The 19,257-nt window shown below is 39.3% G+C and overlaps 2 protein-coding genes across 4 annotated transcripts in view; one reads left to right on the top strand and one right to left on the bottom strand.

The window, feature by feature from the left end:
* Positions 1 to 412: 412 nt before the first annotated feature.
* Positions 413 to 19,257, bottom strand: part of ALKBH5 (alkB homolog 5, RNA demethylase) — a 31,919-nt gene continuing 13,074 nt past the window's right edge. For all 3 annotated transcript variants that reach the window (XM_036739788.1, XM_036739796.1, XM_036739783.1), the window contains 2 exons: positions 3,629 to 3,784; positions 413 to 2,350 (listed from right to left, as the gene is read on the bottom strand). In XM_036739788.1, coding sequence (XP_036595683.1) covers positions 2,173 to 2,350; positions 3,629 to 3,784 — 334 coding nt within the window. In that variant the 3' untranslated portion in view covers positions 413 to 2,172. The remainder of the gene's footprint in view (positions 2,351 to 3,628; positions 3,785 to 19,257) is intronic.
* Positions 10,270 to 10,967, top strand: LOC118832492 (ubiquitin carboxyl-terminal hydrolase isozyme L3-like). The gene has a single exon (XM_036739800.1). The coding sequence runs from the start codon at positions 10,275 to 10,277 to the stop codon at positions 10,965 to 10,967; it is 693 nt and encodes a 230-aa protein (XP_036595695.1). The 5' UTR covers positions 10,270 to 10,274.

Here is a 19,257-nt window from a genome sequence, read left to right as displayed (position 1 = left end):
CAGTAAGGGTCATCTGGGGCCCTGATGGGTACAGAAGGATGCTATTATTTTCTGAGCATGGTGTATGTGTCACGGGGCAATGGATTTACATAGAGATGGGCTCACTACCTACCCTAAACCTGCCTGAATCTTGTAAGCTTTTCAAGAGACAAAGTGCTCCCTCAGGACTACCTTTGCCTAGGTCAGGATTCAATCTACCTAAACAGTATCTTCTCTTTCCTTCAGGGAAGCAGACTACTTAGATACTACCAACTAACTTGTCCTGGGTGAAAGGATCATCATCAGCTACATGCAGGCAGTTTGGTTCCACCCTCACAAACTGACAGGGAACAGATCCCTTTTTCAAAAAGGGGTAAGGTAGAGAAGGGGAACTTAACAAAATAAAGTCACTCTTTAGGACAGCATCAGACAATATGTTTCAAAATATATTAGATTTTGTTTTTATTGTAGAGCACACAGATCATAGCAAAGTGCCAAACACACAAAACTACAAATAATTTTTTGGGGAAAAAAGCTGTAAAAAAAATAAAGCTGCAACTGCTTTAGTACTTAAATCCAGATTCAAGGAATCAAAATATGAGAAGTTTTTTTTTTTAAATTTATATTTCAAAAGAGGGTTCTAAATTTATCACTAGACCCCAAACCTCCAGAGCCTTCAAGGCCTCAGACAAGTTAAGTCAACAGGACAGAACAGAGAGAAGGATCAGGTGGGAAAAGAAAGTTAAGGTCTTAGCAGCAGGAGCCAGGTTTCTCCTGAGTCATCTTTATGGCCAATGGAGCCCTGTTTCTACTAAGAATTCCTAGCAGTTCAAAATAATAAGACTTCAGTTTTAATAGGCCTGACTCATTGAAAGTTGCTAAAGTTTTTTTTAATTTAAAAAAAAATGTATTTAAAAGGCTCTTCCCGTTACTCACAACTCTCACAACCCTCCCAAGAAACTGACAAAGGAAATGATCCAGGGCGAAATAAAAATTTCCACCAGGGCCAACTCTTTTTGCATCTCCCCTCATGGCCAACACTAAGCCATGAGAACCTGTGGGAATTCCCCTTTCTATAAGAATCAAAAGACTAAAAGAAGAGAGAAAAAGAATTTTCAAAAGCTGATACCCTCTGAGGTCCTTGTCTTAAGGGGAGGGGTTAAAGAAGGAGGCACCTTCTCTAAGGGGGACTGCCAAATGTTGAACACGTAACATGGAGACCTTTCCCAGGCTAGGTCCTCATCAGGAAAGAAGGGAAAGGGTGAAGACAAAAAAGATTTAGACAAAAACCCACCACACGCCATGACACTTTTCCATATTCCAAACCCTAGACTTGGAAGGACATCAGTCCTCCTTGCTAGAAAAATTTCTAAAACCGACCAAAACATGAGAAGACTCTAACTTATCCAAATATTCACACATATGTCCAAATGCATGAAAGGAGATACTTATGAACAAAATCATGCTATTTAAGCGAAGTGCTCTGTTCCAGTACCACCTTCCCCCCACCTTTTTCCTGGGCTGCTGGGAATGGTCAAGAACTGGGTGAGAAAGGATGACAACTGCACATATGGGAGAAAACAGAACTTGGTGCAGTGGCCACATAAGCTATCAGCTAGATGTCCTAAGCAACTTGGAAATCTGTTGCAGGAAGAACAATTTGCAAACTTCAAGATTCCAGTTACCAAATGGCAGGTTAGAGAAAAGAATCAACAGGAGACTTAGGGCTTAGCAAGCCCTCCTCTAAAGTTGGTAAAGCATGAAGAGGCCATGGCCAAGTTTCAACTCTAGGGGGTCAAACAATATATTTAGAACGTTTAAAAAAATTTACAATTAAAGCAAAAGGACTAATTTCTTGAATCTTCAGCAGTGAAACAGTAAAACATTTTTGGTGTTTTAAATAAACACAGCCTAGCACAGCTTGAACTTTATCTGCTTGGTTAGGGCAAAGTGCCCATCTGACTGACCAGGTGGTAACCAACGCTCCCCAGCAACTAAGATGCCTCAATATCATTTCCATTCAGGAAAATAAGTGAACAACAACAGAAAAGTCCGGATCTTGTCCCAGTTCCTTTCTTCAGCCCTAAAATGAAGAAAAAAACTCTTAAAAAAAAAAAGCTATGAGAAACAGCCAAAGAAAGTTTTCACAGAAGGGAGGCTGGTTTCTGCAGCTTAAGTCTTTTTGCTCATTTCTCAGTGTCTCCTCATCTTCACTTTTCGGGCTGGGCTCCCATCATCCTCTCCGCAGTCCTCTGTGTACTCATAAGACTTTCGCCAATAGTTCTCAGAGCTGAAGCTGCTCCTCCTCCTATGTTTTGGTAAGAGGACAGAACGCCGGTTCTCTTCCTTGTCCATTTCTAAAATCCGTGGCCTGTTGGGGTAGAAAAAAGGGAAGAATTACAGGTAGGGGGCAAGAAAAATAATTTGGCAGTTGGTATCATATGGCAGAAAGGACACTGAAGAGGAGTGAGATCTGGCCTTTAACTAGCAGCATAACTTTGGGAAAGAGACTTAACCCTCTGAGTTTTGGTTTTTTCCTTTCTAAAATGTAGCAGCTGATTCACATGATCTATCCAAGGCACTGTTCAATTCTAAATGACCCTTTGCCTTCTCTAGGCCTACGTTTTTCCTTTTGAGAAATAAGGGTTAGATTATAGCTGATGAATGGCCCCTTTCAGTCCAAAAACCTTCTGGTTCTGTAAAGTACCAAATTTCAGAGATGCGATAGGATTCTGTTGATAGGCAGAATAGTGTAGTGGGAACAGTTCTGGATTTGGAATCAAGACTGGCTCTGTCACCTGCTGGAAGGAAAGCACCTTACAAGCTGAAATTTTCTATATAAATGAAGCAGAGAGACATTTTCCCTAAAAAGCAATAAAAGTTATCCTAGTTACATCTTCTCAAGAAGCTATACATAAGGCAGGAGTTGAATACCAAGCTGTTTGAGAAGCTTGTCTCTCAGTCTGCCTTAAACCAAAGGGAAACGGTGAAGTCAGGAACACTAGTATATGTTCTGCTGATTACCTGTTAGAAGAGGCGCTAGGTGGTGTGGTGGATAACAATATTGGTCTTGGAGTCAGGATTGTCGTTGGTCAGTTGAGTCTGTCTGTGACCTTGTAGACCATAGCACGTCAATGGTCCATGAGGTTTTCTTGGCAAAGATACAGAAGTGGTTTGCCATTTCTTTCTCCGTGGATTAAGCCAAACAGAGGTTAGATGACTTGCCCAGTGTCACACAGCTAGTAAGTGTCTGAGGCCAGATTTGAACTCAGGTCTTCCTGACTCTAGGCCAAGAGCACTATCCAGTGAGCCTGGAGTTAGGATGCCTGAGCTTGAATCTGGCCTCAGACACTTACTAGCTGTGTGACCCTGGGCAAGTCATCGATCTCCTTCAGTCTCAGTCTCCCCATCTACCTAACTCCTAGTGCTGCTGGCAGGATTAAAGAGAGAACACATGTAAAGCACCCGGCAAATGTAAAAGTGCTATATAAATGCTAGCTATTATTACAAACCTCCTTTGCTGGGTGTGGACAGAAAATATGGAGTCAATTACTAAACTGTTCTAGAATCTGGGACTCTTCGGTTCCCTTTACTTCAACACTCATGTTACGTCAGGTAATCAGCAGTAAAGCCCCACTGTGGTTCATACCTATGAGCAGCATCTGGATCTGCTTTTCGGTGGGACCGCTTTGGTTTTAAGATCTGGTCCCTGTTGTTTCCTGACAGACGTTCAGAAGCGTAACCAGGGGGTAACACAGAGTTACCCAGGGACTTTGTTTCCAATCGTGGGGCATCAAGTCTTGTCCTACAAATGAAACACAAGAGTTACCAGCAGGATTCTTTGAAAGTAGAGCTACCACAAAAACCTGGGAAGACTTATATGAACTGATGCAAAGTGAAATGAGCAGAACCAGGAGAACACGGTACACAGTATGATGAAGAATTGTTAATGACTTAGCCATTCTTAGCAATACAATGATCCAAGACGATTCCAAAAGACTCATGATGAAAAATGCTATCCACTTCCGGAGAGAGAACGGATGGAGTCTGAATGCAGATCGAAGCATACTTTTTAAACTTTAGTTTTCTTGTTTTTGTATTCTGGTCTATGTTGTCTTTGCAACATGGCTAATATGGAAATATGTTCTGCATAACTTCACATATATAATCTATATCAAATCCCTTGATTTCTCGAGGAGGGCAGAGAGAGAGGGAATTTGGAACTGAAAAGTTAAAAAAGACTGTTAAACATTTTTAAATATGTAATTGAGAAAAAATGAAATGAGGAAAAAAAGAGAAACTTTTAGCAGAGAAAGAAAAAAAAATAAAGTACAGCTGCTCTTCTAAACCACTGGATGCTGAAAATCCACTGTAATTTCACTGCTAGAAAACAAAGTGTCAAGGACTACACGGTCCTCAAGCCAAACAAAAAGTCCTTCTAGAGAGGCAGGAATACATCTAATTCAAAAGGTCAACAGTCTGTAGAGGTGATACCAAACTCCAGATAAAAAGGACCAAGTAAATCTACTTGCGATATGTACTGCTACTGCTTGTTACCTGGGACAGGTACGTGGTTCAGTGAAAAGAGGGCTGGGCCTGTAGTTAGGAAGACCTGAGTGTAAGCCTGACTTCAGAGGTTTACTAGCTGTGTGAGCCTGGGCAAACCATTTAACCTCTGTTTGTCTCAGTTTCCTCATCTGTAAAACACGGGTAATAATAGCAGCGACTTCCCAAGGACACCGAGAGGATCAAACGGGACAATCTTTGTAAAGTGCTCTTGCACAGGGCCTGGCGCACAGTGGGCACCTAATAAATACTTATTCCCTTTTCCCTTCCCCCACTCTGTTGTCACCTCAGCTGATGACTTTGGTACTGTGACCTTGAGATACTTGCAAACACACAGTTAACATGCACCTTAAAGAGCTGGAGAAGAGAAGAAGCCCCCAAGGATGACTGGGAAGCCTCATTTCCTTAAAGATTCCCCTAAATCCTAAGTCCAAATGAAAGTTGACTTTTAGAAGGCAACACTTATTCTAGTGAAGGTGCCATTGCTCAGGGTATGCTTGGAACTCCTCCCTGAAATAGCTCTTGAAGACATACATGAGCCATACAGAAAAAACAAGTTATTTATTTTAGCTGCCATTTTGTTTTTGACACAAAAAAGTTCTCTCCTAAGCCTAACTGTTCATTGGCATTTGTCAATTTACCAAACAATTTTTAAAAAATCTACCCTTGAAAGGAAAAAGATTTGTCTTCATTAAGGCTATTTATTCCAAAGGCTCTAAATGCATTTCCTAGTAAGAGTGATAACATTTTGAGTAATGGCTTATGGAGTTTACACCTTTGAAAAATGGAAGTTAGGAGGGAAGGAGAAAAAAAGGGTGCTTCACGTAAAAAAAGGCAAGGGGAAGACATGCTGAAAAAAAGCCCAGAATGTGGCTGGATAGGAAAAGGGGTCAGAAACTCTTGAAGCCAGTGAACTAGATTTTGATCTGATTCAAGAGTCAACGACAACATTACAGGGCTTTGAAAAAGTGAGCAAAAAGGTCAGAACACACCTAAAATTTAAAAAGTATGCTTCAATCTGCATTCAGACTCCATCAGCTCTCTTTCTGGAGGTGGATAGCATTTTTCATCATGAGTCCTTTGGAATTGTCCTGGATCGCTGTATTGCTGAGAAGAGCTGAGTCATTTACAGTTAGTTCTTCATCATACGACTATCCAAAAATATGGAGAGAGAAGACACTAGAAGCACTATTTTGCAAGACTGCTTTCCAGTTTTCCCAGCAGTTATCTGATGGGGAATACTTTCCTAAGTAACTTAAATGGTTTGATTTATTGAAACCTGGGTTATTGAGTTCAATTATTTCTGACTCTCCCTTGTCTACTGTGTTCCATTGATCTACTTTTCTATTATTTAACCAGCAAGAAATGGCTTTGCAGATTGCTGATTTATAATACAGTGTGAGGTCTGGATGTCTATTTCCCCTTTATTCTTACTTTTTTTTCATTATTTTCCTTGATATTCTTAATCTTTTGTTCATTCAAATGAATATAGTTATTTTGTCTACCTCGAAGGAGCATTCCCTTTGGAAGTTTGGTATAAAAGCACTGAAACTATAAATGAATTGTAGTAGTACTGTCACTTTCATAACACTGACATAGCCCAGACATGAATAATGAATATTCCAAGCAGCTATTTAAATTGTTCATTATTTCTTTAAGGAGCATTTTGTAATTGAATTTACACAGACAGTAGAGGTAATTTGGTATGCTGATACGCATTTATAGTTATTTTGAACAGTAACTTTTAGGGACTTTCTATTATTGCCACTTGGATTGTTATTAGTATGTAGAAAAGCTATTGATTTTTGTGGGTTAATTTTGTAACTTATGACAACTTTGTTATGTTTTATATAATGACAACTTTGTTGTCATGATTGTCGCAATTAGTTTCTTTGATTCCTTAGGGTTATCTAAATCATGTCACTAGCAAGTAGTGATGAGAGCTGTCTTTAAGTTTTGCTGGCACCTCTAGATCTATACCGAATAACAGCTGGGAAAGGAGACACCTTTGCTTTTACTTCTGTGTTTACTGGCAAAACTTCTAGTGTTTCCCCATTACATAAAATGTTTGCTTTTATTTGGATTTTATCATATTAAAAAAGACCCCTCTATGCCTATATGTTGTGTTTTTTAAAAACAGCATAAACGAGTGTTGTACTTTGTTAAAGGTTTTTTTCTGTAGCTAACGAGGTCTTCATGACGTTTGTTTTTAATATGACCCATTACATTGATTGTTTCTCTAATGCTGAATGATCCTTGCATACCTGGTGCCTTGTTTGATTTTAAGAGAACAGTGGGAAATCTAAATGAAAGGGCAGTCCTATGAAAAGTGACAAATACAACTTTGTAGGACTAGACAGTAAGGTGTACATGCTACGTTTAGCATGCTACATTTTGACAGGGAATCAAAGTGGTAGGAGCAGAAAGACTCAAAACTGTATGCTTCAAGGCAAATCCAAGAGCAACACAGGGAAGGGAGAAAAGTCAGCAGGAGTTGCTAAAGAAGCAGTCTGAGAAGTGGGAAAATGGGAAATCCTTCAAAGACAAAACTGAGAGGATAATATGGTATAAAAATGTTACAAATTAATTCAGGAAGATAAGGATGGAGAAAATGCTGTGGAATGACCTAGAAGAACAGCTCAGGTTCTGATCTGCTAATTACAGTTTTCACAGTTCAGGGATAAGCAAAGTCACTTGGAAATTTAGAAAATGTCTATAGTATTCCAAATGAGAGCCATTACATTTACTAGTTACACTTGTTATATACTGTATGGATGGCCTGGGACACTGATTGGCTTTATCATCTGGGGCCTGCCATTTAGCCCCTCTGAGACTATGCATGTTGTAGAGAAAATGTCAGCCTACATTGGTAGAAGTTTGTCACCAGGAAGAGTTCCCTACATCAATAAAATCACAGGTCCATTTCCTATTTCCTCATACTGGGTAAAATCATGAAGCTATGAAGCCAACTGATCAAGACCAGTGGTAACCTTTTCACAGTAATTCCCATGCAAGCTGTATACTTCTTCCAATGATGGTGCAAATTTCCTTTAGGACATTTCAGGAATCCTCTTCTCTGATGGTATGTGGACGACTTGTATGTCTTATTACTTTATGATACCACTTGATTTTTTTTATCCTAAATTATTACTGGTTGTTGCCAAAAATCAAACCCATCCTAAAAAAAAAAAAAAAAGGTCTCCAAAGAGACTATTCCCAAGCCTGTACTATAGGTTCTGAAAACTACTCCCAGAAATAGCAATCCTAGACACGTTCTGAGCAATGGGAACAGCTCTGGAACGAGTGAATAGACTCTGAAGCAGCTGCTTTGAAAGACAATACCTTTTGGGACTGCTGAGTTCTGCTATGTTTGTTAAAGAGTTTTGTTACTTTGCCTTTAACTAGCTGGGCGAATTGGCAAGTTTTATCTGTTTCTTTGTAAAAAGTAGCTTCCTACTTCTTCAAAGATAAAATAGAAAGTCCTCAGCTTAGCACTGAAAGACCTCCAGAACCTGGCTCCAATTGCCTTTCTGGATTTATTTCATTGTCACGTTTCTTCATATACTCTGTGCTCTGTGTTCCAGCCAGCTAAACCTGCTTACTACTTACTCCTGAACTAGACAATGTCTCTTGCTTTAGGATTCTGCTTGAGATGTTTCCTACTCTCAGGACCACAGTGCCCAGGATGCACGCTTCCTCTCCTGTGGCTCTTTATTTCCTTTAAGGCTCATCTCACAGCCAGCCAACTTGCATTGCTCCTTTCCTCCCCTTTCTCTGCCAGGTGGTCAGTGTGTTCTTTCTTCTCCAACTACCTAGTAGAAAGGTAAGTACTCTATACCATGTCTCTGTCTTTGTATCCCCTAGCACCAACGACAGTGCCTTACTCATTGAAGTAGGAACTTAATGTGTGCTGAATTTAATCCTCCATCCCTCCCTGCTCTAATATTTTAGGACTTCAGTTACTACTCACAAATACAATGATCCTACATTCACACCAAACATTTAAGTATTTGCTCTCAGTAGCCCAGGAGCCTACATATGATGGACACAGGGCCAAGTGATCCACCTGCAGCTAAGTTATTGCTAACAGAAGACAATGAACTGAACTCATGCAGTGCTAGATGAGGAGAGATATTAAAACTGAATAGCTTTCAGGAGGACTCATGGAAGTGTCCAAATAAAGTCAAATTCAAACAGCTGCCCCAAGGAAGGATCCTCAACTTTATTCCAACAACTTGATAGCGACAATCAAATCAGCAAGCATTTATTAAGCACCTAGTATATGCCAGTCATTATACCAGGTGCTAGAGATATAAAGATAAAAGGAAAATAATTCCTGCCCTCAAGGAACTTATATTCTAACAGCTAGATAAATACACACATATATATTAAAATACGGTTAAAGCAAAAAAAAATTCCATATCTAGTATTGTTTTATATAATTATATATAATACATTTTATATAAAATAATATAGTAATATGGAATGTAGATAGTATATAATACTAGATATTATATGTTATATAAATATATTATTTTTGCCTTAACCTTATTTATGGAAAGATACATTTAAATAATCAGTCATTCAGGTATGAAAAATTGTTACAACACAATACATCTAAAAGTACTAGGTTCTATATCTGACACAATTCTATTTAACTTCCATTCTGATGTCTGTATGCAAAATTATAGTACTCAATTCTGAATTAATCTAGTCCTGCATGATTACAATTCCTACAGTAAATTTAGTGTTCACTGCCAACATCCTTGAAGTCTGAAGTCAATCTTCTGGGAAGAATCTAGACATTTATACTCCCACATATAATACAATGGAACTCATAACTACAATCAGATAGTACAAATTTTATTTTAAAATTGTAGGCAGGCACACACACACACACACACACACACACACACACACTTACACAAATAAACAAACACATACGCATGAGGAACACAGTGCAAAGGCCAAAATGGGAGATGGAATACTGAACGTGAGGATGGATTAGCAAGGGAGCTAGACTACAGAGTTTGTGGAAAGGAGTGATGTATAAGACTGAAAAGGTAGAAGGATCTAGGTTATAAAGAATGCCAACACAGAATATTTGATACTGGAGAGAGTAGGGAGCCAGTGTAGTTTAGTGAGCATACAAATTAAATGGTCAGACTTGTACTTCAGGAAAATTAGTTCAGCCACTGTGTAGCTTTGGAGTATGGAGAAATTTGAGCTGGGAAGGCTATTCCAATAATCTGGAAGAGCAGTGAGGACCTAAACTAGGACAAAGGCTGTGTGGGTGCAGAGAAGGGTACCTATAGGAAAGAATATATATTGTAGAAGAGAGCTGCTTGGAAAGTGGGGAGAGATCCTAGGATCATCATTCTAAAACTGGAAGGGCTCCCATCAGAAATTAGAGAGACTAGAGCTTGATAGATGGCTAGAAAGACAGAGCTTGATAGATAGCTAGAAAAACAGATAGGTAAATAGATATATACATACATGCATACACACACATATTAGGAAGAGAAGATATTTGAAAATGCAAAAGCCAAAGAGATCACCAAGTGAAAAAGTGTTTAGAAAAGAGAAGGGAAAAAGTACGCAGGACAGAGGCTTTGGGTGTACTCAGAGTTAGTGGGCATGGCATTGGTTAATATTCAGCAAAGGAAACTAAAGAGGAATGGTCATAGAGGTAGAAGCATACAAAACAGGGAAACCTAAGCGAACCGGCCATGGAGAGTCACCGTTGGCTGCCTCTGGAGGCCAATCCCGAGGTCACCAACCAGTTTCTCAGACAATTAGGTCTGCATCCCAACTGGCAATTTGTTGATGTGTACGGTATGGAACCTGAACTCCTTAGCATGGTGCCACGACCAGTTTGTGCTGTACTGCTTCTCTTTCCAATTACAGAAAAGTATGAAGTATTCAGAATAGAAGAAGAAGAAAAAATAAAATCAGAGGGACAAGATGTCACAGAATCGGTGTATTTCATGAAGCAAACCATCAGTAATGCCTGTGGAACAACTGATTTGATCCACGCCATTGCTAACAACAAAGACAAAATGAATTTTGAATCTGGATCAGCATTGAAAAAGTTCTTGGAAGAATCTCTAAGTATGAATCCTGAAGAAAGAGCCAGATACCTAGAAAAATATGAAGCTATTCGAGTTACTCATGAATCGAGTGCCCATGAAGGTCAGACAGAGGCACCAAGTATAGATGAAAAAGTAGATTTGCATTTTATTGCATTAGTTCATGTAGATGGGCATCTCTATGAATTAGATGGGTGCAAACCATTTCCAATTAACCATGGGAAAACTAGTGATGATACTTTATTAGAGGATGCCATAGAAGTTTGTAAGAAGTTCATGGAACGGGACCCAGAAGAGTTAAGATTTAACACAATTGCTCTTTCTGCAGCATAGCTTATGCATAGTGGAGACACCAGTACTGTATCATTTGTAACAGAAGTAAAATTCCTCCTGCCATACTCCAGCACTCACAAATTTTGATATTTTCATGATGATATTGATGATACTGACCAATAATAGTTTATGTGGATTAAACTTTGAATTAATCTGAAAAAAAAAAAAGAAGCATACAAAACAGTATCACAAAAACCCAGAGAGAATATCCAGGAGAAAAAGTACTGCATAAAGATAAATAGGATGAGACTTGGGAAGCAATCAGAATTGAAAATTAAGATATCATTGCTAATTTTGGAGAAAGCAATTTTACTTGAAATAATAAGGTTGGAAGTCAAATTACAAAGGGTAGAAAGGAGAGGAAGTACAGTTTTTTCCAAGGAGTTTAGCAAGGGGGTGGGTGGGTGGGAATACATAGGGCAATATGGTCATGGTAGGTTCTACAGATGGATTTTTAAAGATGGGAGAAGACTTGGGTATATTTGTAGGCATAGGAAAAGAACCAGCAGATAGTGAGAGACAGGAGATGACAGTGGGAGCAATCTGATGGAAAAGCCAGAAGCGGATAGGATTGAGGGGTACATGTTAGCGTTGATAAAGTCATCTCTTATTTTTCAGAGAACAGAAGAGGATAAAAGGATAAGACAGTAGGGTATTATGTCAAGGGGATGAGAGATAAGAAAGGAGAAGAGAGAGCTAGTAGCCAGTGGCCTTGCTTATCTCAGAAAAGTATTAGGTGAGGAAACTTGCTGAGAAGATAAGTCATTGTGGTAAATGAGATAAAGAATCAATTAGGGATGGGAAGGACTGCCTTGTAGCCCAGTAGAGATCAGATAACTTAAATCTGTAGTGGACCAGTCAATACGGTTGTGTGACTTTGTATAGTTCCATTCAGCAGCATATAAATAGAAGCAGATGGTGAGAGGAAGCTGGGGTGGAGTTTGACAAGTCATGAGTGGTAACTGGACAAGGAAGCAAAAGATTCAAGAGTACAGAGTTGAACTGGCTCACTTAGGGGTCAAAAATGGAATGGGAAGAGGGTGAAGCCAGAGTATGAGTGACAGCCCATTAAAGTATCAGGGTTGGAGGACTGCAGGTAAAGGTGAGGAGATGAAAAATAGGTTGTATAAAAGCAGAAGTCTTGGCACTGCATTGAGAAAGAAAGGAGAATGTTCTGGGAGGGGGTCGGCAGAGGTGTCAGTAGATAACCATCATGATTGAATTAGATGATAAATATGGATAAAATGAACCTCAGGGAAGAGAAGCTGCTGAATGATTGATAGGGAAGGAGAATCTAGAAGTGGTAATACAGAAGAAAGTATGAGAGAAAATGCAACCAGTACTGGAAAAGACTGCAACAGAGGCAGTATCATTTATGGGGAGCCAGGCCACAGAGGGTGGTGTTAGAAGATGGAAGAAGCATGAGAGGAAAAAGTCTAAAATAAATAGAAGTTTGTTAATTATAGAGCTGGAGGTTCTTTGGTAGCATGGGATTTAGGATCACAGAGACAGGGAAAGTGAGAAGAGGTAAGAGTTTGTAACCAATGGGATTAACAATGAGGCAAAGTACAAGTGGATGGGGGGCATTCCACTGAGGAAGGAAGGTAATTAGATGGTTCAAGGTCCAAGGCTGAAGGTCTCAATCAGCCCTTGCTTCCCTAGAGAGGCAGTGGTAATATGTCCTCAGGGCATCCTTTAGTGCAGTCTTTTGGCAAATGCAAGCAGGCCCCGTGGTGAAATGTGCCCTATGCTAATTCAGAAAGGTATTGCCTGCAGAGCTTTAGCCAGCATTGTGATTTGTATTCCAGACATGTTCCTAAGCAGAGCTACAGTAACACAATTCTGCTGCCTAACAGCAGAGCATTTGGCTTTCAATACAAATCAGCAATTCTATTTAATCATGAACCCCATACTAATCTAATCAACGTTAGTTGATCATGTAACACGAGTCCCCCAAAGCGCTGTGTAGCTTTGGCAAACATTCGAATAGTCCTGATGCCTGGTCACTACATTTTTGGATTCTGTATTGTTGTTGTTCATCCTTCATTCTCGATGGGGGGCCAATGACGTCACAAGAGTGATGCCTTGACTTGCTCATTAGCTGGACATAAGGAGGCAGAGCTGTGCAAAGTCATCATACTCTCTTTTCCAGGGTCACTGAAGTTCAGTAGCAAGACACTGGATGCGGTGGGTGACCTTGGTCTTTCTAAATCAAGGTCTTTCTCAGGTCTCAATCTGTCTGATGTCACACCCATTCAATAACTAAGGGCTAGGTAAATGTTAAGACAAAAGATAAGATTTTATATAGTTCCAGAATTGTTCCCTCTTCCTCCCCTTCTTTAAATCCTAGAAAAGATGATATATTCTTTCCTTTAGGAAATAAGTATTATCAGTAAGATTACTACTAAAATAATAAGTTATACAGGAAACCCTGGCATAATCCTTCATTTTTGTTTTGGGGCTCTGGAATCACAAGCAAACCCAGATGAATTTGTTTTCCTAAATGTCATCACATCTACCCATTCTCTACTGCAGAAGCCGTGGTACGTTTTACATGGTAGGTTTTAGTTCTAAGACAAGAAGAATACTTCAAAAAATTAGTATTTCAAAATGTCAAAGTTTTCAAATAACAATCATGGAACATAGGTTCTAGAACACTGGAGAGAACTTTAAATAAATCAACTCAGAATCAAAAAGCTGAAGTGACTTGTTCATGTTCACAGTGCTATTAAAATTGACAGAGTCAAGATTGGCTAGGTCTCCAGATGCCAAACTGAACATCACAGGATTATACTAAAGACAAAAATAACAACCACTGAGCCTGGTCATAATGAGCTAGGCAAAATCCTTGATGTGAAAGACAGTGGAGTGGTTTTAAAAATCAGTTTCCTGGAAGTTTTTTTTAGTTATATGTTCCAGAAAAGCCTTCCTGTGATCACTAAAAAACCAACATCCAAGTAAAACTATTGTATAAAATATAAGAAGGCTTCCTTCTCAAATCTAATTCCTAGTGTAGTATGTATAGAATTGGAGCTATTTGCAAACCCAAAGAATTGCCATAACTTTATTTGTTTTGATTTCTACTACTCTAATTAAAATTCCAACTCTTTCCACTAAATGCTCACTCAAGAAGCAAATTCAATTCTCTCCTTTTAGGACACTGTCTCCACATCAAATAACACCTACTAACACTGAAAATACAGATTGCCCGCTTACCATATTTGGAACAATTCTATGGTGGTAAGAACATTCCTTTAACTCCGTAAGCCTGTCACTGGACTATACAGCAATTTGAATTAAGTTTAGAGAGAGAGAGTCACGAGAAGATGATTTTATGTTAATATTCAACAGTTTGGAGGAAGAGAAGAAAAAGCAACAGCCAGTCACTGGTCTCCGTTAGGACACCAAAAGTCCTGAAAGGTCAAACATTAGGTTAAAGATGGAGATAGTCCTTACTATTAGCAAAGATATGATGCTAGTAGTAGAACCTCAAAATAATTAAAAAGCACCATAAATTGGGTTTATCTGGACAGATTCGAAGCAAAGAGTCAAACTTTTGACATTAACAACTTCAAAAACTTCTAAAGAACAAGGTAACGGGTGAAGAGATCCAATGGCAACGTCCAGATTCTCAGATACAGATGGGGGAAAATTAAAAACAAAAACCCTAAATTCTTCAGGGTCAAAATAAAGGGGTGGGGAACCTGCCACCCTGAGGTCCCATGTGGCCTTCTGGGTCCTCAAGTTGTAGCCCTTTGACTGAATCCAAGTTTTACAGAACAAATTTTTTTATTAAGGGGATTTGTTCTGTGAAGTTTGGATTCAAAGGGCCACACCTGAGGACCTAGAGGGCCCCAAGGCCACAGGTTCCCCACCCCTGAATCCCCCTTTTAATACAAGAACAATGTTCTCATTTCAAGTACCCCACCTCCCCCAACCACCTTTCAAAAGGCTGTAAGTGCTTTATGGATATTCTAACTCATTCAAAATTTACCTGCTGTGGGTGCGGCATAGGTGTTTCTACACTTCATTACTCTGGAATGCTTGTTTCTGTTCAGGTAATTCACTTGCCTTGAGTCACACAAGAAACCCAGATCTAGGGAATTCTCCGTTTGACACAAGACCACCCAGGTCAGGTAATAGGAAAGATATGTAATAAGCTTCCCATTACTGAAAATTCATAAAGACAATTTTGTACCTAGGATACAATAAAGAGAACTATCTGTCCTGGGTAGAAAGTAGGTCCCTTCTAATACTTTTTTATTATGGCATATCTTGGCATCTAAACTGATAAGCAGTTTCATAATGGTACAGACAGGGGTCAAGCACCTTGGAGGTAGCCTCAGCCTGTCCCATATTAGGGGGCCAGACTTATCTTCCACTCTTCTTCTGGAGTCTATAGAGGACAGAACTTTTTTGCTCTTAGCTCTACTCCCTCCAAATCCCTTGGCAGTAAAGAAAATATCTTTACCATGCTGACAGGTATTTTCTGTAAGCTCTAGGGATAGTATGGGTCAGTGCCTTTACTTCAACTGGTAGGACGCTGGTTCAAGGCTAGTTCTCAGATGAGTGAGGTTCCCAATTCCTCCAATTTGTTCATTTTGCTAGGTACCTAAAAAAATGATCTACAAGTTCAGCACCCTTCCAGACTTTTGATGCCAAGATGCTACTGAGCAGCACGTCTGTAGGTCAAAAACACATCAGAGAAAACACAATAACATATTATTTAGCTCAGAGAATCCTAGACAGAGGAATAAGAGTTTATACAGATGAGGCAGCAGACACAGGAATAGAAATCACTTCAGTTGTGGTTTCAATCTTTGGAAATCATTTGGAAAATCCAATTCCCAATGTGAAATTTTCTAAAGCTGAAGTTAAAACATTTCTAGAACCTATGGAGATCATTTAAAACTAGGCAAATCCTAGATGTGGGCTGGAAAAGCCCATTAAAAAAAATGAAAAGACTACAAGAGTCAGATATCCCTTGAGGATGTGACTATACTGCCTAGAAGATAGGTCAAAAGCTGGGTCAGAGAGCTCAGTCCTAGCTAAACAGGTTAAAGCATCCTTTCTGTACAATATCCCCGAATTCTAGGGAAGGGAGAATGGGCCAAAATGGGTCTCCCCGAGAACCTCCAGAAGATGGGGGAACTTGAGTTTTCTGTCTCTAGGGGTCAACCTCAGGCAAGGAAGGGATCAGCAACCCTTGGCAGGTGAACTGATATTCTTGGGAGTGACAGTCAGTGTTGTTTCCGTACCTATCAGGTGAGCTATCAGCTTAGGGCTTTCCTTAAAAAGAAACTGCCAACAATTAGGAGGGAGATCAGTCCTAAGCACCTTTTTCTCATTTGTGAAATGAGGGAGTTGTAGATGATCCCTCAGGTCCCTATAAGCTTTAATATTAAGACTTTACCAAATCTTGACATATTTCATTCACCAGGTTTTAGTGCCAGGGGGCTGATGGGACTCAGGCTGGCCTACCACTTCAGGGTGATCCCTTTACGGGCCCAGGAATGTCAGTGCCAAACTGATCTACTTTTTAAAAAAGTTTCATTTTCCTGACTTTCAAACTTGGCCATGTCCTTTGCATTCTTTACTTCCAAATCTCTAGAGAGGTTCTGTTCCACTTAGAAAAAGCTACTCCTGCCTATAAGGCTGCTCTACTTAAATTTTCTCACAATATAAATCATAGGGAAATCCTTCCTAATATTGTGACTATGCCATGCATCTGACTGTTTAGGGGCAGACTGATTATACTTACAGAGTTATGGACACATTTTTCCTGAACCATCAATACCTTCAGGTGGTAGAAAGAATGCCAACTAACTAAGCCAAACCTCAGTGTGCTGCTGAAGATGCCAAATAATAACTGTAGCTTAGACCCAGCAGAAAGAGAAATTCTTTAAGTCCTTCGTGTTATGCAACAACACTGTTCCTCTATAATATCAAGCTTTCACTGAGGAACATAAAATGAGTACCATAAAAATAGAAACCAAGTCTGTTGGGTTTTTGGTGGGGTAGAATATAGAAGCACTTTAAAGGAAGGTTAACGTTCAACTCAAATGAGAAACCTTGGATCAAAGCCAGCTGCAAGAAATTTGGAAAAACTGGAATGACAGAAAAGTACCATCAGAAGTTAGTGAAGACATTTATGAATTGGTAATAGCTGTTTGTACTCTATAAGACTAAACCTCAGAGGAGGAGCTACTTAAATTCTCCTGAAAGCCTAGCTAGTTAAGATCCCTGCTGTTGGATGGGTACAAAAGTGAATTTTGTATTGTTTTGGTGTGTCCCTAATATTTGCCTTTCTGCACATAGAAGCACTAAAAACTTTATGATCCATCGTATTTGCAATTATGCAAATAGACTACATGACACTAAGATTTATTGACACTGAGCTAAGTGACCAAATTGGTCAGCACGAACACCACTTTTGAGTGGTTCCCTGAGTCATAGCTTCTGAAGGAGTGGTAGGAGGGCTCAAATCTCATCTCCGAGATAGTTGTGTAACCATGAACAAGTCATTTAGCCTGAGCCTCAGTTTCTTCATCTGTAAAATGGATATAAAATCTGATTCCATACGCCACAGGGTTGCTGAAAGTCAAGTGAGAACACATGTGAAATGCTTCGCCAATTCTAAAGTACTGTGTAAATGTCAGCTATTATCTCTACTTTGCACCCTAAAATCAAATCCCATTTCCTATATCCTGGGTGGAAGACTGGGAAAATCAAGTTGGAAGGGATGAAAGCAATTCTGTATATAGGTACATGCTGCCTTCAGCCCCCAAATATATTTAATATGGTCAAAAGATACAATGACTATCTACTATAAGCAAATAAAACAACTTTTGTTTCACTGCATTTGTCTTCAGAAGATTGGAACGCCATAGAAGTATGTCAGTAAACAACTCCAAAGGAACAAACTACTTAATAGCTATGCATCAGAGGGAAAAACTTAAGCTATTATTGCCTTAACCTAAGACATTACTGTGTATGATGAGATACATGAGAACTTCTAGCTTCACCAATACATGAGCAACACTAAGACCTCATATGCAAGAAACAGATGTTTTCAAAGCGATTACATGACATGGATTAGGTAAAAGACCAACAAACATTTGTTGATACTATTATTCCAAGTGGCCTGGTTGGGTCCCACTTCACAGTCGCACAATACAGTAGATTATACTAACACCGCCACAGCCTTGGCTTTTCCACAGACAGAATGTTTAGGGGTTTTCAGATTCCCTCCTGGCAGTTCAATGTACTAAGAAGATGTGTTCTATGCCAACATCTTAATGTTCTAACCATATTTTCTTGCTCACAAAAATAATTAGCATAGCCTAAGAAACCTGGATTAGGTCAACTAGAATTTGTGAAGGCACTAGCTGATGCAGCCATCCTGCACCTCTTCCAGCTCCTCCGTTCTTTTGATTCCTGCAATAATCTTCAATTTACTTTATATATCTAGAAATACTTCCATTATTAGCATCTTAATCTTATAACACCTGGGATAAGTAGAGAAGGGACCCTAGAGCATAAGTGTCAGATACATGGACTATATGTGGCCCACAACACTCCCAAGTGCAGCCTAAATCAGATATAAAACATGGATAATATCACATTTTAAACTAAGTCAATATGAGGGCCACAGGGGTTTTTAACGTATGGATTAGTAGCTCCTGTTTCTATTTGAGTTTGACATCACTATTCTAGAAGTGATCTATTTAGTTCGGCTGCTTGTCCAAAGTAGGAATGCTGCACAGGGAAGGCCTAACCCATCTAGAGGTACTAGACCAAGTTCCTAAATCTCTGAGGGCAGGGACTGTGTCTTGTCTAAACTTTCTATTTCTCTTAGCACACTGTGATCTGCACACAGTAGGGTGCTTTAAAAAAAAGTTTTTTGAATCATTAAATCCAGTTTTTGCTCAAATACTTTCTCTTACAGGAGAAAATTGTAATTTCTTGATATAGTCTATATATCTATGAAAATTTTTCTTTCAATTCAGAGAACCAAGGGAATACATGAACGATGAAGAGTAAAGCAAACAGAACCAGGAAAATAATAAATAAAACAAAATGAAGAAACAAAAATTAAACCAAATCATTAAGTGTGACCCTGAGAAAAGTCCTTTCCTTCCTCTCTTTTCTGAAGAAGTGAGGGACACTGATAGGGCATAATATTCCACATCTAGATAGTGCTGATATGTAGGCTGTTTTATTGAACCGCCTCCTACCCTGCCCCTCCCTTAAAGCAGACCCACACCCACACCCACACCTACCTCGCCAC

The sequence above is a fragment of the Trichosurus vulpecula genome, chromosome 1, assembly GCF_011100635.1.
Source record: "Trichosurus vulpecula isolate mTriVul1 chromosome 1, mTriVul1.pri, whole genome shotgun sequence".
Taxonomy (NCBI): Eukaryota; Metazoa; Chordata; class Mammalia; order Diprotodontia; family Phalangeridae; genus Trichosurus; species Trichosurus vulpecula.
This window is presented reverse-complemented; position numbering and strand designations above follow the sequence as displayed.